This window comes from Polyodon spathula, chromosome 7 (genome assembly GCF_017654505.1).
Source record: "Polyodon spathula isolate WHYD16114869_AA chromosome 7, ASM1765450v1, whole genome shotgun sequence".
Taxonomy (NCBI): domain Eukaryota; kingdom Metazoa; phylum Chordata; class Actinopteri; order Acipenseriformes; family Polyodontidae; genus Polyodon; species Polyodon spathula.
Genome location: NC_054540.1, coordinates 14,049,985 through 14,072,027, shown reverse-complemented (window position 1 = coordinate 14,072,027; position 22,043 = coordinate 14,049,985). Strand labels below are relative to the sequence as shown.

Below are 22,043 nucleotides of genomic sequence, written 5' to 3'. Positions count from 1 at the left end.
GCATTTTAATAGGAATTCCAAGAAAAAATCTGTCCAAAAAAGTCAAAAATATTTGTTCTACTGTAGGTGTACTTACTTGAAATTAAACCATATACTTCAAATTTAAAAGGTCTTTAAGGTTATTGATACTGGAACCATTTACTCATTTCCAACACTCATGCTTCTCATTGTACTCCGTGTGCAGCCAGTGTTTTATATGCAGTTGTTTTCAAATGTTGTGTGCAAGGTTTTCTTTCTCTGTACTGGTGAAGAAGCTTCTACAAAGCTATATAAAGGCCTAATGTTCATTTTCATCCCATATACATATTTATAACTTCCCTGTCTGTCCTGTGAGTCCCACTGGAGCATACAGCAAACCTTGCACTAGGTTTACCGTAGGTGCTCACATCTAAAGCACTTTCAAGTTGTTGTTATCTATTCACACAGACCCACAGATGCTGGCAATTTTAATACAGGCCTCCCTCAGCAGGGTCTAGAGTTTCAGTAGAGGATCTTCTCCTGCAGCGGCTCAAGTGTATTGTTTATAGGTTGTCTGGGACTAGTTTTGCAGGCCCGTAAGCTTCAGGTTACCTGACATTGTAAAGGATAGGCCCAAAGTGTAGCCTGATCTTTCGGCCCATTAGAAAGCACTTGGGCGTATCAGTGACATCATTCCCAAAGTACAATCTTCCTAAAGTTACTCACATTTAAATATTCATACCCCCAAAATAAAGAAAAAAAAACATTTGCCTGCCATTCACAAATTCTAACATTTTCTTTCAGGTCTGGCAAATCATCCATATTTAATACTTCATCTGATTAAAGACCTTTGTTCGAATTGAGGACAAATGGTACAGTGTCATCATCATTTTGTAACTGTTTATAATGCCTCTTACTGAGTGAATCCATAAGCTGATAAGCATGGAGTAGTTTGAGAAGCCCTGTAACTGTATTCCCTATTTCTTCTGTGGCACTCTGTTATACAAAAACACATGCCAATGCTAAAACAAACATGGGACTTCTGGGGGCTAAGTGTGCACTTATTGCCCATTTTAATCCACTTAGACCCCTACGTGTTAAATATCTATGTAAGTATCCTTGAAATTCATCCCCAAATACATCCCACAAGTACAGTGCTTCCCTCAATATTATCCATTTACAACAAATTCAAAATGATAAGCATTTCTATATGTCCTTTTTTCTTTACAAAATATAAATGTGAAATGCAGCAAAGATGATTACAGTGCATCATACAATGCAAAATTATGTTTAAACCATTTTGAAACTAATCACATGTATAGAGCAACATTTTTGTATATACTTTATCTTTTAGTACTGCACATATTTTTTAGTAGATTATTCAAATATGTCCTGACTTTTCTTGATTTGTCAAACTGAATTACCAGTATTGCTATGTCAAAAGACACACAGGGTCTGATTCATATTACCTATTTAATTTGAAGGGTAAAATGCACATAATTCATCCTACTGTATTATCTGAATTCTAAATAAGTTAGGCTGGTAAAACGCACAATATGGAAGGTCAGTTTACATTATTATGCACACATGCCATGCTTGAAAATGAAATTGGTCCATATCAGTTACCGAGACAATGGTCAGGTTTCTTCTTGCATGCTTTTCCTTGTCATTACAGAATCTTGCAACACTGGTTGCTTGTTACGTAGATTAATTCAAATTTAAATCTTTAGTGCAATATAATTAATTACTTTTTCATAGAAAGCCAAATAAAAACACTGTTCTTATTAGTGCTGTGTATCACTTTTAAGAGAATTTTCCACCTTTATTTTGCAAAAGCAGTGTATGTTAAAGCTGTTTATAGCTTCATCTAGTGTTGTACTGTAGTTTGATATTATGATACTAATACTGTAGTTACATGGGAGAAATGTACATGCAATATGTCTTTTATATACAGTAATTCAATGTTTTCATTAAAATACCGATTGTTAAAAATGTCTGCATGTACTTACTGAATATCACAAATGTGATAACACATCAAATAATACACAAAGCAGAAATGTATTACAGTTTACAGAAGGTGTTTTAGCCTCTTGATGTCAAAATACACAAATCTGAATAAACTGCAACTTGTCAGAAGGTACTTCAGTGTGTACCAATAGAAAATTACATGGGATAAGACAGGGGGGGAGCTCACAATGGTGGATCTTAATACTATTACCTTAAAAGTTGTACATTTGCTATACTGTATATATCTTACCCCTGTATGTTTTATATTGTATTTACTCATGATAGAGTTTAAATAGTTAGATGAAACATGACATACCTGAGCTGTGTGAATTACCACTGTAACTAAAATAAGACAATCAAGACTGACAAAATGTGATCATTTTCAAAATATAGAGTCTTTCAGGTTACAACAGACTCGGCTGTAAAGTGCACAGCGCTGCTCACAGGTCTTTTTTCTCAATGCATGCTTTGCACACCTCTTCCCAGGAATCCAAAATGCTCTTCAGCTCTGCTACCCTCAGTTTAGACAAGCCAGCTGAGCTGAAATCCAATGGCTGCTTTTTAATTAAAACACAGAGAGGCAAATTGTAACTAGAGAACAATGAAAGGAAGATAAACATTTTCCCATTCCAATAATATGCAATTTCTTCATCTGTTTTGATATTATGTCAAATCGAACGTGGCAATTATTTCCATAAATGGCATTTTTTTTTAATATATAACCTTAAAAACACCACTATAAAAACCAGAAAACATCAGTGTTTTAAAACTCAAGTGGAGAAAAAAAACACTAATGCCTTCGTCATTGTAATTATACTAATGAAGGCAGTCTGTTTGAAGATGATGTCTATTTGAATACGTTTGTTATGGTTTTATTCTTTAATTAAGTATAAACATACCATATCTCAGTTCACATTTGTCATATGTCTTTCTTTTGTAGTTTTTCAGATATTTTGTACAGGCACATGGTAGCTCATTGGACTGGTATTTTCACTGGTCATCTTTGTAGCCACATCACTTGTTGCTCCCAATAATAACACTGAAAAAAAGAATGATATGCCTTGTAAGATTATTGGATCATTTTCCTTTCATTAACTCAAATACTATTTGAAAGATCTGTTTTTCTTTTTGCTCCACTGAGGATTGTCCATGTCTCTACAATTGTCTTCAAAGGAAATAACTTCAATGACATTTCAACTCATTTCTTCAAGCAGTTGTCTGATTATAACTACTAATTAGCTCTTCTTAGAAGTCAGTAAAGAACCAGGGTGGGCCTCCACAGACAAAGAGCAGCCAAAACCTCTTGGGGAAAAGAGAGCTAGAAATCTTACCAGAATCATAGTTAAATGCACTTTTTTGGAAAATATGTTTGCTTACAGCCTGTTTTATTTTCCTTTGGGATCCCTACATGCTAAAATCAGCTCATTTTCTACAATGGCTGGTGTGAAGGCTGCAGGATTAGCTTTCAATGTCTGGTAAAACCTTCCCAAAAATCCAATGCATACTAAAATAATAACAATAACAACAACAACAACAACCACAAAAACAAAAACAAAATAAAAGTTAAGGATTGGGTGGCATTGGATGCTAAGTTATATGTTTCAACTTTATGGTGTTAATTACTTTGAAAATCCATGATATACTTACCAGGAAATGTTATGTAAAACAGAGTACCATTCCATCAAAGTTATCACTCTGGGGTCGTTTTAATGATATGATTTAAACTGTAGTGGGTCTCAATAGCATTGTTAAAGTTACCAATAAAGGGTCATTGGTGTATAAAAGTTCTAAAAATCTAACCGTACAGTCAACTCTCCAGTGTATTTCAGTCTGAAAATATGTAAATCAACAAGGAGAGTCCAATTGTAATATATGAAACGTTGGTAGTACATAGATCCCCAGCCTTTAGATCCGTTGAACAGACCTTGATTTCTTGCATGGTTCTACTGTATACAGTAGCTCTAAATTAAGAAGTTTAGTTTGGAACAAATGTGGTGCTCAATGTGAAAAATTGTATGACACATCATATATCTACTTGTTTTAGTAAGCACTGTGAGTTAAATTAAACCCCAGACAGACAGATTATATGAATGCAACAGACCGCAATCTATTTGCTGAAAAAACACCCATCGGGTCTTAACCAAGCATGCTATCTACCTACTTGAGAACACATTAATCTAAAAAGTTATTTCTTTTTGTACTGTATGGCTGTCACATTCTCCTCCCAATAGGGCGATTGTCTTTGAACATTTTTACTTAAGAGTTCTTCATTTGGTACAGTGATCAAGATCTTGCACAGACAATTCACTTTAGTGTGGTATCCAAGTGGGGCGAGAGAGAAAAACTGAAACGTTTTAGTTTCAACTAAAAGGGTTACTCTCTGGATTACAGTATACAGTAACTCAAGGGGTCATAACATCTGTCAGGCCTAACCTCATTTAAATTACAATTTAGTCACTTTCTCCATTTCAGGCAGGGGAGAAGAGTTATACAACCCATTGCATAACACTTACTTGTATTTATATCATGTTAAACACATTTTCCATCTGTTTCAGTTGATTGTTTACCTTTAATGACTTCATCCAAATTAAATGTTTCCTTTGAAACCTGAAAGAATTTGACCATTTTCAGCAAGCTTTTATTATCAATGCTTTTTTTCACATTTTTTATTGGTTCAGGATTTGTATTAATTGTACTATGCTGTCACAAACAGTCCATGTCAAGAAGATGTTGAACCTTATTTTTCAACATGTAAAACTAAACATTCAACACATGACTAAAATGTGATCTATGAAAGACAACTCCACTCAAACTGGAGAATGCTACTGCTTGCAGTAAATAATATAATAATATATATATATATATATATATATATATATATATATATATATATATATATATATATATATATATATATAAAATCTTTTTTTTTTTTTTTTACCTATTGAACATTACCTGACAAATAATTCTGACTGGTATGCCAACACAATCTCTTAATTATTATAAATTACTGTACACCTTGAAGGTTAGATTGTACTGTATAAGGGCACTTCCCTGTCAGGGGTTGATTGTCTATACTTTATACAGGGGCTCATATCCTAGAGCCTTTTTCCTCACCAGGAGCTGGGTCTATTTTGATCATCAACAACTCTCCACAGTTTTCATTACATTTACATTAGATAGTGTTAGTTGTGGGTTTATTGACTGTGGCTTTCTGTAGTCAGGAGTACATTATTTCAATTAGTAATACATTGTAGAAGTTTTTTACTTGGACACGAAACAATAATGATAATTCAAGTGTTCCAGTATTGAAGCTTTTTGAAAGAAAAATGGTGCAATATTTTAGTCTAGAGCAAATACCATGTAAATCTAGCCTGTGTTGTTATGTTAAAAACATATTTGTTTGCCAGTGGATTTTGGTTGAGTCTAGTGTTTGACTGGATAAAATGTTTGAGGGTAATAACAAACATGTGTAGTATTTTATATTAAAATAAAGTACTATGCTCAGAAATATAGAAATACACACACACACACACACACACACACACACAATTGTGTGTGTGTATATGATAATATATAATATATCATTATATATATATATTTATTCAATAACATTGCTAATACTACTAAAGTAAATTTAAGTAATTGAGTATTTGTTTTATTTTCTTACTATATAACATTTAAAAATCAAACTCAAACAATAACAGTGGTTGTAACATAAATATCATGCACATGCTTCAGAGTAAATGTAGAAACGTGGAGTAGCACGGGCAGGCATGTACTGTTTATACACATGACAGCAGGAAAAACGCACACACCAATTCAAGTACTCTCACCTTCACATTCTCCTCCATTAGCTATTTCAACAACAGTACACCAAAACACACCAGCTGTAATTAATGTTAACTGCATTTATTATTATTATTAAATTATTATTATTATTATTATTATTATTATTATTATTATTATTATTATTTCAACTGTAAAGACAAAACAGGTCAGCACCTACATCACGTAACTATCAAATACTGTCTGAGATTTTATTCTAAAAGTCGAAATCTTATTTGTTTGCCGGTATAATTATCCTATTCGCTCCTAAGATAAGTGGCTTTTATTGGTTATCAAACTCATACTATTCGGTTGTTATTATTATTATTGGTTGTCAGAAATCATCGGCTAATGGTGCTGCTTAGTTTATGATTGGCTTGCTTGGCGTCAGACTGTTCTGATTGGTCCTCAGTTTCTACCTCTTTTTACCCGACTTCCTGTTCTGTGCATAGTAACAAGCATGGCTGCTATAGGAGTGCATTTTGGTTGCACATGTGCTTGTGTTGCAGTTTTTAAGGTAGGAATATAATTGATTTGATAAAATAACAAAAACTTAAGGTAGGGGAAGTATTGCGTGTTAATAAAATGTTATCAAAGGATAACGGGCCAGTTTTCCCAGGTCTACCGGCTTATTCAAAAGAACCAGCCCTTGTGAATGAATGCTGTGAAAATGTTTTTCTTTGCCCCCCAACACTTAAAACATATTCAGATATACCGGTAGACGTTTGTGATGATATATTGTATCGTGTACACCAGTAAGTATTGTTATGGTGTATGCTCACTTTGCATTTAAATATTAGGCCACAGTTTCGTTAATATACAAGTGTATTTTTACTTTTTCTTTTAGATATCAAAAGTAGCGGTTTAGTATTTGTGTCCCTTTTTATTTGAATTATATATCAAAAGATAGCTTACATATGGTAATGGTGGGGTCGGCGTAGGAAAAGTTTAAATGTCTTTGTATTTTCCATGCAGGATGGCAGAGCCGATATCATTGCAAATGATTCGGGTGATCGAGTCACCCCGGCTGTTGTCGCATACAGAGAAAGAGAACAGGTGAGATTTATTTATTTTTAAACGCGATTAAAACATGATACCTCTTTAGTCCAGGGGTCTCCAATCCTGGTCCCGAAGGGCTAGTGCCTCTCCTGGTTTTTGTTCCAACTAAATTACATAATTGAACCAATTAAGTACTTAGAAGCTTAACTGGTGCAATTAATTGATTTAGGGTACAGTTGGAACTAAAATCAGGAGGGACACTGGCCCACCAGGATTGGAAACCCCCTGCCTTCGTCTCACCTTTCGTTTGGATCACAAATCGTTGGTTCAATAAAGCTGTAGGTGTTGTATTGTTGAACATGATTGTAAAATAGCTTACAGTAATTGTAGGTTAAACTCATGCGTTATTAGAAGGTTCTGTTTTTTCATTGTGAGTAAAATTGTATATTCGATTTTTAGATTGTTGGTCTGGCAGCAAAGCAAGGAAGAATAAGAAATGCCTCAAACACTGTGGTAAAAGTGAAGCAGATCCTTGGCAGAAGGTAATTCTGAAAAAAGAAAACAATCACATCAGTAGCTGTGTTTAGACTACAACAATCTCAGTTCAGTAGAGAATAGTTCAGACAAGTCCAGTCTCAAATCTATTATTTTCATACACTTCTATTAAAGCACTCGGAGGGAGTTGTTTTTGTAATATTTATATATTTTATTTATTTTTTCTCCATAGTTATGATGATTCACAGGCCCAGAAACACATTACAGAGAGTAAATGTTCAGTAAGTATGCATCCTATAGCTAGTTTACCAGAATATTCAAAACGCATTTAATTAACTGGAATTGAAAATTAAAGAAAAACAATATATACCTTGTTTAAAAAGACTGCAGTGTGTCTGAAAAATGGATGACTCCTGGGGTTCTGTTCAAGCATGTATGGGAAACCAATTTATCTGTCTATTTATTTTGTAACAAATGCATTTTTTTGTATTAATATATTGAAATAAATACACATCTTACTCTTCAGGGGCTATTTTTTTCTATTTCTATTTCTTTTGGTAGGTTATTGATAAGGATCAAAAGCCCAGATATGAGATTGATACTGGGGACGATACCAAACTTGTTCCCCCTGAAGAAGTAGCAAAGCTAATCTTCAGTAAGATGAAGGGTAAGTGTTGCTGAATGAAAAAAAGCTGTGGAACCAGGGTGGTCAAAACAAGATCTCCTGCTTTATAGGAATAGTTGCTCACCTGGAAAGTTACGGACATAACATTGTATGTTCAATCTGGTACGCAAGACCAGGCAGTCTGCCAGATGTTTCACTTGGGGAAACAGTAACAACCAGACAGCAATGAAATGTGGTTAAAATTACCATGGATTTTGGTTTGCTTTTTTATTGCATTTTATTTATTTATTTTTGCAGAAACTGCTCAGTCAGCACTGGGTTCAGATGTCAACGATGCAGTCATTACCATGCCTTTTGAGTTCGGGGAGAAGCAGAAGAATGCTCTGAGGTAAGCCATCAGTACATGACATGACCCAGTTTAAAATATGGCTGTTATTATACACAGATTACATTAACTGTAATGACATGTTGGTTCAGTGAAACTAAACGCATGTATTCTGCATGAAGATGGAAACAATTTTTTCTGTTATTTTTTTAGACAGGCTGCCATGGCAGCTGGTTTCAATGTGTTGAGACTAATTCATGAACCCTCTGCTGCACTGCTAGCTTATGGGATTGGCCAAGAATCACCAACTGGAAAAAGGTATGTCTGTATGTATATACTGTGTGTGTGTGTATGTGTGTGTGTGTATGTATATATATGTGTATGTGTGTGTGTGTGTGTGTGTGTATATATATATATATATATATATATATATATATATATATATATATATATATATATATATATAAATATTTAATTATATGATGACATACTGCAAGGGTTAATTTCGTCATTGATGACAATTCAAGATTGGCATGTTTTTATGTTAGTTTGTTTTTATCAGACTGTGAGATCTGTATAAAAATGTAGTGTACAACTAAGCTCAATTGGACCAGATTCAACTAAAATCCCCATGCAAAGGGGATATTGTGAAGGCATCTATATGTGGCCCTTATCATATTGTTTTTTCATATCAGGAGACTGGCTTATCCAATTATCATGAAACTTGGTATTAACATTGTTTAGCTTAATTATTAGATTGGCAGATTCTGGTGGGATAGGGGAATGTCATTTTGTGTTATAAACATTTCATTCTGTGATTCTGTACATACTATTGATTTATTCCATGGTCATCGACTTTTTTTTTCTTTTTTTTTTTTCAAACGTACTTTGTCTATTTATGTGTTCACTTTTATTTCATTTTTAAATTTGCAGTTATGTCCTGGTTTACAAACTTGGAGGAACATCCCTTTCCGTTACTGTGATGGAAGTTAACAGTGGGATGTATCGAGTGCTTGCCACACAGACAGATGACAGCATTGGTGGTGAATGTTTTACAGAGGCTCTTGCCCAGCATTTAGCATCTGAATTTCAGAGGCAAGTTTAAATAATTATTTCTTTTTCTTGCTAAACAAAGAGAAGAGGCTGATTCTTTTTTTGGGGGGGGGGCACACTTCAATGTGTACATTACTAAACAGAGGTCAAGATGATTTTGTATTTAAACATTAACTAAAACCAGTTGTTTTTATTGTTAAGGAGCCCTTTTGTATGATAATACATGCATAATGGTTCACACAAGTTTAAATAATAATTAATCAGTGTTGTATTCTTTTCAAATAGGACCTATAAGCAAGATGTAAGGGGAAACCCCAGAGCTATGATGAAGTTAATGAACAGTGCAGAGGCTGCAAAGCATACCTTGTCCACACTGGGGAGTTCAAACTGTTTTGTAGATTCGCTCTATGATGGTATGGACTTCGATTGTAATGTGTCCAGGTAAGCGGTATCCAGGGAAGCTGACTACTTTTAGAAAGTTGTATTGTCCTGGAGCTTAGTAAGCCTTGCCTTTTTCTGTTTCAGGGCTAGATTTGAACTTGTATGTTCTTTACTCTTCAATAAGAGTATACAGCCAGTTAAGAATCTTTTGGACCAAGTTGGTCTCTCGGCAAATGACATTAATAAGGTAAGGGAAAAAAACAAAAAAAAAACATTTTGTGGGGTTAGTCGTCTTAATAAAAATAAGTCAATCAAAATGTCTGTTAAATCTCAGATTTAGACATGCAGCTTTCCAAAGAGAGCTGAAATTAATTCAACACAATTGTTTATTCTGTTTACAACAGTTTTATTTACAAAAATAAAAGGAACTTGTATAGAAGTTTGAATAATGTTTACTTTTCAATTTCTATTGTAGGTGGTGCTGTGTGGAGGCTCTGCTCGCATCCCCAAGCTTCAACAGATGATCCGGGATCTGTTTCCAGATGTGGAGCTCTTAAACTCCATCCCTACCGATGAAGTGATCCCAATTGGAGCTGCCATAGAGGCTGGCATATTGGTTGGAAAGGACAGCTCCTTGCTGGATGAGGAGTTTTTTGCAGTGGAGTGCTGTGCAAAGGATATCCTGGTGAAGGTAACTGTAACTAGTGCAACGTTGACCCTGCTGGATACTGTTTCATTACATGGTTATATGCAGTAAACCCTCGCCAACTGCGGAATTCATGTATACACGGTTTTTTTTGTGTACCAATTTGCCAACCGCGGCATATAGATTTGTGCATCCGCGGTTTTGCACGGAAACATGACTCATTTGCTTCCACGCCATCTTGTGTATTCTTGCAGGCTCCCATCTTGCCAGCATCTCCCCTACAAGTACCAGCATCGTCTCTCACTTTGTCTCGTGTACTAGTTATAGTATGTGCATGTGGTCTCGTTGCTCCATTTTAACTTAACGTAATTGTCACCAGTTAACAACACCCTGGCCTTTAATTCTAAGGATTCAAGGTAAATAAAACATTACTTTTTATTGTTATAATTTTATTACTTTTTACGTTGCATTTCCCAGTATGTTATAGTGTTCGCATTGTTTTTATGTTACTGTGTTTTTCATTTGTGTTTAGTGAAGGAAAATGCAACTTAGATAGGCTTTGATAAGTGTAACTGCGGCCGTGGAGAACCTAACCCCCTATTTCCCATAAGCTCTAGTATTTACCAACCACGGTTTTGCCAATCACGGGGGTTTTCAAGAATGAAACCCCTGCACTTGGCGAGGGATTACTGTACTTACATTCTTGCCTGTTACACTTTAATGGAATCTTGTCCTTCCTAGGACGCCGATAACTCTGGGGCTGATATATACACAGTTTTGCTACCATCTGGCACTCCTTTGCCAGCAAGGCGACATCACACCCTACAGAGTCCAGGGAATGTTTCTTCGTTGTGTTTTGAGCTGTACCAGTCCATTGGAAAGAACTGTGCCACTGAAGCTAATAAAGTTGCACAGGTAAGATTCTGAATAGAACAGTAACTATGACCTAGTAATATGGTACTTTTGTTGTTTTTGCTTCCGGATGATGTGGCCCAAACAAGAAGTTAACTTTGAGAACAAACTTATATGTTTTACTGGTAACAAAAATCCTAGCAGATGTTGATGTTTGCCCATTTTAAACTTTTTTTTTGTTTTGATGGAGAGAGGGTTGTAATCGTTACTGTTCCTACAGCTTTTATAGTAACAGTAAATGGATGGAAATTTTTATTTCATGAACCAGTATAAAGATTTGATAGGTAAAAATATATATGTGAAAAAGTAACAAAGGGAAATTTAGTACATTTTGTTATGTTTTGGGTGCAGTTTGCTGTTTTGATAATGGCTTCTTATACCAGATTATCCTCACTCACATTTCACTTTTTTTTTTCTTCAGCTTGTACTTAAAGATTTAGAAAAGATAGAAGAAACCCGTGACATTATAACAGTTCTTACCATGAAAAGGTACTGTACTGTTTGTTTTAATTCAGTCTTTCAACACGTGGCTTATGATGCCTCTTTGCAGCAGTAAACTGTATGGGAGGTCCACTGTGCCAGTTTTCTCTATCAGCTTAAATGTTTTTCCTATGTCATTGCTGGATATTTTTTTTTTAAACCTTCACTTTTCTATTAGATTCATGCTTAGAATGCATTTAACTACATGCTTATTTCCTTGTATTGATCCTAATGTTTGTTAATGTCTATTTTTAGGGATGGGTCCTTACATGTCACTTGTACTGACCAAGGAACTGGAAAATCAGAAGCCATCACAATTGAAGTTGCATCCTAAAATAACTTCAGAATAAAACCCTTTACTGACAACTTGGGATGTTTTGCTGTAACATTCTTTCAAAAAAGCATAATGTAGTTATCCAGTTAGAAATAGAACATGATATTGATTATAACCATAAAAGACAAATACAGTAGTAATACACATGATGTAACCAATTTACAGAAAGTGTAGGTGATTTTTTTTTTTTTTTTTTTTTTTTTTTTTTATGCACAGCAACTGTTGTACTCATTTCAGGTATAGCTGTAATATTTAATACTTTAGTTTTGTACAATTTTCTGTTGGGTTTAGAGATTAAACATTCAAAATTGAAGACACAACTGAAATTGAGTTTATTAATGCATGCCCATTTTTAAAGCCTGTTTAATAAGCCATCAGTCAATATTATCTTAGCAAAAAAATAAATCAAACCATCAAATTATGGAATGAAAGTACTTTAAATCAGTTACAAAGTAAAGGTCAAGTTTAGGTTAACAAATCACTTTAATATAACTCAAAGCCTTCAGACAAAGTTGAATAAAAATACAAAACATCATACAGTACACACAGAACTTAACACACAATGTTAATTTATATGCCATGATATAACCATTTGTAATGTAATTGAGATATAATTTGTGTTCAGACTCATCTGGCCAAGAGCAGCACGGAACATGTATTTATTGCAACAGTTTTCAAGAATATCCAGGGTTGGAGTATAATAAATTAAAAATGCATTTTAAAAATTGAGGTAATTATGTACATTAAGCAGAGGAATCCATATGAAGCTTTATTGGTCAATTTATTTAACTATTTCACTTGAGGTTTTTGAATAGAATTAAGTGACAATGCAACAGCAGCAATCATTTGTCACCTAACTACTAAATAAAAGTGAACCTTGTTTTTCTGGTTTGGTTTTGTACTTAAAATAGTCTTAGGTTGTGTATTTACTATTCTTAGCCACTACTGGCTCTCCTGCTGCCAGCTTTTTGTACAAGTCATTTAACTGTTCTGCCTGAGGTATCTCAGAATCAGGAGTAGAGGGAATTTCAAAATCAGAGGATGTCTGCGATTCTGATTTTACTTCCAGAAGAGAAACCATGGTTTTATCTTTATATGTTTCAGACTTGGTCTCTCCTAATTTATCTGTTAAATTGTGCAAGGGGAAGGACTGGTTATCATCACTATTGAAGAGCCTCTCATTAGCTTTGAAGAAGTTGCAATTGCCAAGTTTTTGATCTCCACTGGATGCTATATGTCCCAACGTTTGCAACTCCTTATTAAAGTATTTTAACTGTTCAGCTTTCCGTTCTTGAGAAGATACCAACACCGTGTCTTGCTGGCTGCCCCAGCCTTCACTGCCTTGTTCCGAGAGGTGGGTTGACTGGGAGGAGATATGGGTGGAGTCCCCATCATCTGAATCACTGAACAGACTGGGCGACTGGGATTGAGTAATGTTCCTTGAATGTTCCTGACTGTCCTCAAGTTCAGAGCCTTCATCCGTCAACACTGGTTCCGGTTTAAAAAAAGCATCCCATTTCGGCACTTCTGGTTTGATAGCAATTAAATCTGTAACAGGTTCTTTGCTTTCCTGGTCTTCACTGGTTTCTTCTTTTAAAGAGTTTAGTAATTTCTGTTGGAAGTCAGTAGATTTTGTACAGGACTTGGCATAATTCTTTGCATCATTCTCCATAGTGCTTACAGATGTTTCTTCCTCGTCCTCATCATCGTCATCATCATCATTGGATTCTTCACAGTCCATGAAATCTCCCTTCAGGGTAGAGGAGTTGGTTTCCATCTCAGTAATGTCCCCACAGCAGCTGGCCTGAGCTCTTGCAGGAATTCCAGATGGGTTCTCCATTTTAGGCTGCACAGGTTTGGGTTGTTTCATAGGCAACTTGCGTCTCCAAGGAGAAATATGCACGTCATCAAAAAGGTCTTCACTGTCCGATTCTATTAAACAACAATCATTCAAAGCTTTTACTAAGACTTAAGTAATTACACAGTCCAAAGAAATAAAATGAGATAATGTATGCTCATCTCAGAAATTAAATTTACAGGTTATTTGGTGTGTGACTGAAGTCTAAAAGATGCAAACATTATTTCTGAATAAATGCCCTAGAGATCTGATGCCAGGTGCTCCTTTTTTCTTTGATTCTTACCTATTGGGGATACAAATTTCATTTTTGCTCGTTTCAGAGCCCCCAGTGGTTTATAAATGACCTCCCCAGTTCCAGAATTTGCTCTGCACAGTGGCCGTAAGCTGAAGAAAACAAGCTACAATTTTAATAATGAAGAAAAAAGAAAAATGCATAGCCAACGTATATTTTTGGGACTATACTTGCATTTCTTTGACATCCTCTATTGTTCTGCCAATTGGGATTACACTAGGGTATATCTCAACAGGGCAGATATGAGTAAGGAAATCCTTTATCTATGAAGAGAAAAAAAATATTACAACAATGTTTCAGAAAGCAATTATGGGCTCAATTTACTAAACATCTCCAAAAAACATTGAGTTATTTGGATTAGTACTATAAAACCTTTTGTTTCTGATTTGTTTGAACATTATAGAAATAAATGCACGCACCTCAGTGTAGGACGAATGAAAGGAGAAACAAGCTCGGTAAGAACTTGCTCCTTGTCTGGAGGGAGGAATAAAAAAATAAAAAAAATAAAAAAAAACTTCTTTTTTTTTTTTTTTTAACACAAAAACACCTTTTGCATTGATCACATTAAAGTAGGGATCAAGTTTCATGCTTTACAAAAATTAGAAATGAGATCCACTTAGCCAACAGAACAGTAGCATGGACACAGGAATTCTGAAACTAATCCACTTAATGGCTTTTCCGATTGAAAAACAAAAAGTTGACCTTATTCAGTCTTACCTCACTATGACGTTGGTTTTCTTTCTTCTCTCCCCAAACCACATGGTGGAGGGTTTAATGCTGATAACACGCAGTGGAGTCCCATCTTTAGCAAACATACCACATGGCAACCTATTTCCTCTGAAGAACTCGTCATCCTTCAATAAAAGGAAAGTTTACAACCTTATTACACAGTACTCCGGACACGGTGGTCTACACAGGGAAACTTTACAACTAGCTTGCTAACCATCCCTATCCCCATCCCCATCCATTGATAAGCCAATGCAAAAATATTGCACTAGCATATAATTTACTATAACACACAAATTCAAAATACTAATACAACAACCCAGGTAGTTTTAATCTGGGGTTGGTTGTTTATATTGTAAGTTTACAATGTAAAGTTTATTAATAATTAAATATCAGGAGGCATGTTACCTTTGGATGTCTGCATGCATGTATCTGAGTCGTCCTGTCAGTGGTCACATGATAGAGGATTTCAGGCATCTTTTTGAACATGTCTAAATTCTTGACATGGACCTAAAATAAAATGAAAAAAACAAATTTTTTAAAGCTTTTGTGAAACTGAACGCAGTACCCTTGGCACAAATTTGTACACCAAAACCATTACATTTTTTTATTTTTATTTATGTCTACAGTTTAAAACATCTCATAAATAAGCTTCCGTTGTTGTTAATTATCACCTGTAAAGTTGTGTGTGTGTGTGTGTGTGTGTGTGTGTGTGTGTGTGTGTGTGTGTGTGTGTGTGTGTGTGTGTGTATATATATATATATATATATATATATATATATATATATATAAAGATTTCCTCACTTGCCCAAAACGTTTTGAAAACAACAAAAATCAGTTGGCTATACTGCTGCAGTCGCTTGTCTCTGCTAATATAAATTAAGTAATCAGTTCACACTAAATTAAAAGAAACTAACTACTGCCTTTAGTTGAGCAAGATTCTAAACATTGTATTACTGTAGCTTTTATCAGGCAGAATTATAATACAATTATAATTAAGTTGTATGACGTTTAAACATAAAAACTGCTTTCACTGACAGTGAAGACAATAGCCTCAATACAAGTCATACTGTTGCACATTGTGTAACTTCACTTCACTTTGCAGTGTTTTTTCAATTTGTTTTGTTGACATGCCTGGTGCGTTGTATTATGTTTGAGTCTTAGCTGCAAGAATCCACCTGTATACAAAGCTAGTTTTGTTTTGCATGAGCCGTGAGGAATATTATGTCGTAAAATGAATCAGAGACCAGGTTGTCTCATATATAAACAAGACCACCTGGAATCACTTTTTTAGTTTAACTGAAACACCTGACCTGTAATCCAAACTCATCGCTGAGGTTGGTGAAAAGGTATTCATAGCCATAGGCAGCCTTGCAGTTTAACCACACCACATGATATGGGCTGAGGGTTATCCAGCTTCTAACCAGCTCCCTTATTCCATTTAAACACTCCTCCTGCAAAGAAACAGCATTAACAAGAGAAACAGAGTTCTTTCAAGAGTTACCGTCTGTGAGGCAGTGAAGTAACCAACAGTACTGCTGAATTAAAAAAATAGTGTGTGATGATGTTCCTGTAACTACTTTCTACAAATCCACGTTTAACAATGTGTGCCTCTTTCATATAAGAAAATGTGAGATCTACAAAGTGGTGCTAATACGTATTAGATACAATTTACTGGAACTATGTTGTTAGCTGTATGTACTTAGTTGAAGGTTGCATATATGGATTGGGGATATTGTAGTTTCTGGGAGCTCCAGAGCTGTGCAAACAGCAACTTTGAAATTCATTTGTAACTTTCAGCCAAAACGTTATGGATATTTATTAAACTTTCATACACTGCTGTTGATGAACACAGTATAAATATCAACATATATGTTATCTAAAAAATATACATATATTTTAATATGAATTAGAGCTCAGTGAATTTGGCCCAAAGGTCATACTGTACATTAAATCATGTACAGTACATGAGACTGTTTGTGTTATTAAAAAACAGGTTTTAATATGTTTTACTAACAATACAGTACATTTTAAGAAACTGGTCCATCCCACAGTGTTTCTAGCTCTTTCTAAATTCCATATTTGTGTTTACTCACCCTGCTTGGTATCTGATAGAATCTGGGGTCAAAAAAAGTTGTGTCAAGATAAACACTCTTTATGTCTTTTACTCTGTGGATGAAAAAAATAAAACAAAACAATTAAGCTATAACAATACACATTCCCATGACAAACTATACATTATTACATATTGCATTGTAATTTAAACTACAATTACCTGGTGGCTTTGGGATAATGAGTTAACTGTACTAACTGCCACATGATTATACAGTGGATTCCTTTTCCTATTACCTCTCTGGAGTAAGGCTTAAAGTGAGTGTTTACAGGCACGGAAGCTGAACAAAACAGCTTACCATTCTTTTTGTGTAATTTCCCCATTTCTTTAGGCTTGTATATGCAATTTTAGCACTAAAATGAATTAAAGTATCTCCTCTGAAAAAAAGTAAAACACAATTAAAAAGCTCCCTCCAAAAGCATGGCAGTGCGATGTTTATTACTCTGACGTAATGAGTTGCTAATTGCAGGCAGAGCCGTGGCAGTCACATGCAAACTGACACTTAGCAATCAGCTGGGCATCCACAAGACTCAGGTACCTTAGAGATAAGATTGACAGATCAACTAAATCTCACTAATGTGACTGTAACCACGCCCCTTGGCAAAAAAAAAGCAACATTTTTTATAATCTGATAGAATCTAGGATTCTTTCAAAAAAGAAATCTATAAAACGCACTAATATTAATGAAAACTGCAACTGTAGTAATTCCCTACACCTTGCATCAACACACTCCCAGAGACTGGAAACAGCCAACATGCGCTGTAACTTACTACATTTATCCAACTTTGTACTACACTGTAGCATGGTGTAAAACAACCAATAGCTTACAAATACAAATGATTAGTTATAGCCCCTATATTTTTGTAAGACAATGATATTATTTGTTTATGAATAGGCATACTTGTTGCATGTGCACTAGTACAGTACAAAGTCAAATAAAATAATCATCTTATAGTACTGCACAGGCAAGATGATAAAAGTTACCATGTATTCGAGCATCTCCGGCAGGTCTCACCAAATTAATTATTCACACATCCCAAATAAATAAGTTAATACATTAGCATAATATACATATATTATAGAAGCACAGGTGCTGCAAAAGACACTTACGTGACTGATATGAGGTTTAGCTGATCTGTCTGTCAATAATCTTTGTGGTACCCAAGTTATTATGAGCACGGCCACTTGCTCGCTAAGGGGTTAATTTGCATGTGACTACGCCAGAGTAAGACATGCTTTTGGAGAAAGGTATTTATAAGTAAACATGCTTTAAATCATTTAAATGCTAGAACTGCATATATGTCTAAAGGAATATTATGCAAAATGAAGGTAAGCATCCCCTATAAAATTAAAACGCTCAACATTTAGATATGGTCCGCTGCTGACATGGTTCACTAACAGCTAAAATGCACATTTTCTTGCCTCTAAGCACAGTATGGAGACTCGCATTTACAAAAATGGTGAGATTTTAAAAACATGTGCAAAAAGTACCTGTCCCCAGAGTGTAAAAGTTCCATACGAGCAGCTTCCCCCTTAGCCATTCTGAAATCTCCTGTATAGAGAACTGTCCCATTGTTACCTTCAAACAGAAACCTACAGCAGACGACAGGCAAAACCACATCAGACAATTCTGTATAACAAAAGAAAAGCATCCCTGGGGACATAAGGGAATGGAATATAAGATTTAATTATTTGTAAGCATGAAGTAAAATCGATATGTGAAAAAGATCTGTACAGACCCTGTCTGAGAGCAAGTAGTTTATATAATCGCCTTTATTATGCCTCTATACTTACATGACTGACCCTGGGCAATGACCAGCTGGAAGAAGTGTTACCACAACATCTTCTTTCTGTAAAACAAGGAAGCTAAACAAGGTGAAAAAACTACAACAGAATGCCCTCTATCAGCGATTGATTGTTATTTTTTATTACTAATCAAGAACAAAACAAAGCTTCTGACCGGGGCACACTGTAATGTAAGGAAATTGCATCTCTGATCAAACATTGTAAACATGAAGTAAATGGACATAAAGCATGTAATCTCTAGAACTCATATAACCAGATTTAAAACACGGAACAGTTGTTTTTATTAAAAACCACTAACTGCTACACTACACTGCTTTCTCCTGTGTAGCAACTATAAACACACATTTATCTCAAACTGTGATCCGTATCATTGATATGGCCAGTGGTTACAAAATGTACCATTGAAAAGCATGTTTGTAAAATGCAACATTACTTTATTTGCCGAAGTTATCAATGTCAGACTGTGGCAAACCCAATTCTTTTTGATTATCACAGTTCTGTGAATTGTATAAATGACCAATTTACTGCACAACACTAGACGCTCATGGAACTTTACGGAGTAAATCATATACTACAGCTGTGTACCATGCAGCCCAAACCCCAAAACACACATGACCTCAACATGGAAGCCTCATCAGAGGTCATGATCAAGCACACATTTAGAATGTAGTGTTTATAACCTGAAGATATAAAGTCAGTACCTCTAATGGTTTCTATGAGGCTTTGGCAGTTCATCAGAGCAGCTTTAGACACAAAAGGGTTACAATACAGTTGAGTAACTGGTATGAAGCATATATCTGAAAACATTAGGGTTTTACCATGTGAGAAACAACACACCGATGGACACGATTAGCGCATATACATCCACATTTTGAACGAAGACACTCAAAATATAAAGAAAATGAATAATTACCTCGCCTGATGCCTCATCTATTAATGAAATCTGTGTTGGTGTTTCCACTTCAATGGCAACCTGTAACAATAATAATAATAACAATAATAACAACAACAACAACAACAACAATATACACCCAGATGTGCATAATAAGGGTGTAATTCTATCAAGGGTTTCTGGTGGCATACAAATCCAAATTTATCACCGTCATTAGAAACCTGTGGAAAATGTACTTGGCTTTTTTAGGGGGTGGAGTTGGATGATTTCCTTGTTACTCAAGAGCCTCTACACTGCCTAACATCCTACAGAGAGCATGAGTTAGTTCCTAACAGCACTTGCGTTATTCTGCTCTTTCACAACTTTAAATCTGCAGGCCATTACTGTTTGTTTTGGTATTGACAGTGTTTTGACTGTTAGCAGTTTTACCATCAACACTAATTGTACACGGGCCTCACACTACCAGCACGTGTAATAAGACTGTAAAACACTGCAGTTTACAGGAACATTATCCTTCACCAGGTACAATAATAATAATAATAATAATAATAATAATATAATAATAATAATAATAATCTAAAAATTATTATAACTGTTCATGTGTGTGTGTGTGTGTATGTGTGTGTGTGTGTGTATATATATATATATATATATACTGATGGAAATACCTGCACTGAACATCACTGGGCTATTCTGGTTAGAACTGTTAGTTTACTGGTTGGAAACTGGTAGGTCAAGAGACTAAACCCAGGTTGAAAGCAGGGTTTGCTGGTTCAAGCAAAAAAAAAAAAAAAATAACTAGATTGTTGTCTATACCTGAACACACTCAAAGATAATACAAGTTCAATATTTTAAGAACATTAAAAAAATGTAATAGAGAAAGTACAAAACCACTAAATATCTGGTACAATTTTGCAGTGTTTTAAAGAATTGTATAACATGCAATCTCGGGATATACATTTATTTCATTAAAATAAATAAATAACTACATAAATAAATAAATAAATAAATAATCACAAAATACGCTTACAATATGAGTTTCCCAAAAGTTGTACCTAGGACTGATCAGTAGAAGCTCCTTGGTTACTGGTGAACAGTATAGGCGCACCGTCAAACTACAAAAAAACATTTATCATCAATAGAGAGAAGACCAAATATGTCCCATTCTCATGAACACTAGCTTCCCAGTATTTAACTGATTAACATGTATGACAGATCCCCTGATCATAACTCTCGCTGGGTATCAATGAATGTCACGAGATTGTAAATATACATAACGATGGATCCTAAACTTTTTTTTTATTTTTAGCGGATCTGTCCGAGGGTTTATTTTCAGTCTCTACTTTTAGAAAGAGTAATTTTGCCAATATTTCAGTTGCATTCTACGAAAACCCGTACCCCTTAAAAAAAAACAAAAAAAACAATATGTTGATAGTATGGATCCAGTAAAATGCCGGACATGAAACTTGCGAAAGTATTGTGAACAATGTAAACAAAAACCGTGTACTTTTTCAGAGGCGAAGCGATATGCAGTGATATACCCTAATGTACAGTTGGGTATTTAAAGAAACAGCAATTGTGATAATCGGCGACAAGGGATATTGGAGCGCTTTGTAACAATTCATACAGCACTTAGTGACGCGACAGCTTACCTGCATTCCAGCCTCCTTTTCAGAGCTGGAGCTTTCAGTCCTTTCATATGATCTGCAGGAAATAAAGTGTAAAAAAAAAAAAAAAAAAAATGTGAGACTACGTGTAATGTTTTGTGCTTTAATAGCAACGAGTTTAATGAAACTAATAAAAGTTTTCAATGTTGCTTTTGTAAAAGTATTTTCTAAAACGAAGCTCAACAGAAGAACGACATCTGGAACAGCAGTTACTCTCGCGCACTAGCTATGATACTGTTAAAATCCTACCTTTATGACAGTGAGACAAAAAATAAGCTCTGGCATTTATATTATCTTTGTCAAATCGATCTAATGACACGGTTGGATATTCTTTCATACGACCCTCAAATGAACTCATGTTTAATTTTACAAATCCACAGACTGTTTGTGTTCGATCATCCCTGTGTGCTGCTTCGAGAAAGCACTTCAAATGTTTCCTCCTAAAACATACAAGAAAGACGAGGAAGAACAGAAAGTATTACACAACTAGGATCAGTGAGAAAGCGTAGAGGCCTCTAGTGGACGGAGGTTTTATCATCCATATTATTTAATGTTCATTCGTTTACTTTTTTTTATGGTATTACGTTCCTAAATCTGTATTTCAGTTTTGGCAGTCACTAATTATTATTATTATTATTATTATTAT

General features: G+C 34.9%; 2 protein-coding genes across 5 annotated transcripts; one reads left to right on the top strand and one right to left on the bottom strand.

Annotated features, from left to right (window-relative positions):
• The first annotated feature begins 6,222 nt into the window (after window positions 1-6,222).
• LOC121318202 (heat shock 70 kDa protein 14-like) lies at window positions 6,223-12,221 on the top strand. Of its 2 annotated transcripts, XM_041254626.1 has the most exons (14): window positions 6,229-6,310; window positions 6,769-6,849; window positions 7,252-7,334; window positions 7,520-7,568; window positions 7,849-7,954; window positions 8,210-8,300; window positions 8,451-8,555; window positions 9,171-9,332; window positions 9,576-9,731; window positions 9,816-9,918; window positions 10,147-10,362; window positions 11,059-11,232; window positions 11,651-11,718; window positions 11,965-12,219. In XM_041254626.1, the coding sequence occupies exons 1-14, from the start codon at window positions 6,254-6,256 to the stop codon at window positions 12,041-12,043; spliced, it is 1,530 nt and encodes a 509-aa protein (XP_041110560.1). In that variant the 5' UTR covers window positions 6,229-6,253; the 3' UTR covers window positions 12,044-12,219. The 2 variants fall into 2 exon arrangements, with proteins under 2 accessions (XP_041110561.1, XP_041110560.1); XM_041254627.1 differs by lacking the exon at window positions 7,252-7,334 and having other exon boundaries at window positions 6,223-6,310; window positions 11,965-12,221.
• A 148-nt stretch (window positions 12,222-12,369) lies between these two features.
• dclre1c (DNA cross-link repair 1C, PSO2 homolog (S. cerevisiae)) lies at window positions 12,370-21,834 on the bottom strand. 3 transcript variants are annotated; one of them, XM_041254623.1, is made up of 14 exons: window positions 21,647-21,834; window positions 21,383-21,434; window positions 20,761-20,845; window positions 19,752-19,811; window positions 18,827-18,882; window positions 18,524-18,625; window positions 17,016-17,088; window positions 16,233-16,373; window positions 15,328-15,429; window positions 14,911-15,047; window positions 14,613-14,667; window positions 14,368-14,456; window positions 14,185-14,285; window positions 12,370-13,975 (listed from the first exon to the last, which is right to left on the bottom strand). In XM_041254623.1, the coding sequence occupies exons 1-14, from the start codon at window positions 21,753-21,755 to the stop codon at window positions 12,957-12,959; spliced, it is 2,181 nt and encodes a 726-aa protein (XP_041110557.1). In that variant the 5' UTR covers window positions 21,756-21,834; the 3' UTR covers window positions 12,370-12,956. The 3 variants fall into 3 exon arrangements, with proteins under 3 accessions (XP_041110557.1, XP_041110559.1, XP_041110558.1); XM_041254625.1 differs by lacking the exon at window positions 20,761-20,845 and having other exon boundaries at window positions 21,647-21,680; XM_041254624.1 differs by lacking the exon at window positions 20,761-20,845 and having other exon boundaries at window positions 21,383-21,731.
• Between the last annotated feature and the right edge of the window lie 209 nt (window positions 21,835-22,043).

Excerpts from the sequence above, each read along its gene's own strand:
- dclre1c (XM_041254623.1), bottom strand. The coding sequence starts at position 21,755 with ATGAGTTCATTTGAGGGTCGTATGAAAGAATATCCAACCGTGTCATTA. Across the intron at positions 14,457-14,612 it reads TTCATTCGTCCTACACTGAG|ATAAAGGATTTCCTTACTCA; the intron begins GTGCGTGCATTT and ends TTCTCTTCATAG. Across the intron at positions 14,286-14,367 it reads ATAGAGGATGTCAAAGAAAT|CTTACGGCCACTGTGCAGAG; the intron begins GCAAGTATAGTC and ends TGTTTTCTTCAG.
- LOC121318202 (XM_041254626.1), top strand. The coding sequence starts at position 6,254 with ATGGCTGCTATAGGAGTGCATTTTGGTTGCACATGTGCTTGTGTTGCA. Across the intron at positions 7,335-7,519 it reads AAGCAGATCCTTGGCAGAAG|TTATGATGATTCACAGGCCC; the intron begins GTAATTCTGAAA and ends TTTTCTCCATAG. Across the intron at positions 9,333-9,575 it reads TTAGCATCTGAATTTCAGAG|GACCTATAAGCAAGATGTAA; the intron begins GCAAGTTTAAAT and ends CTTTTCAAATAG.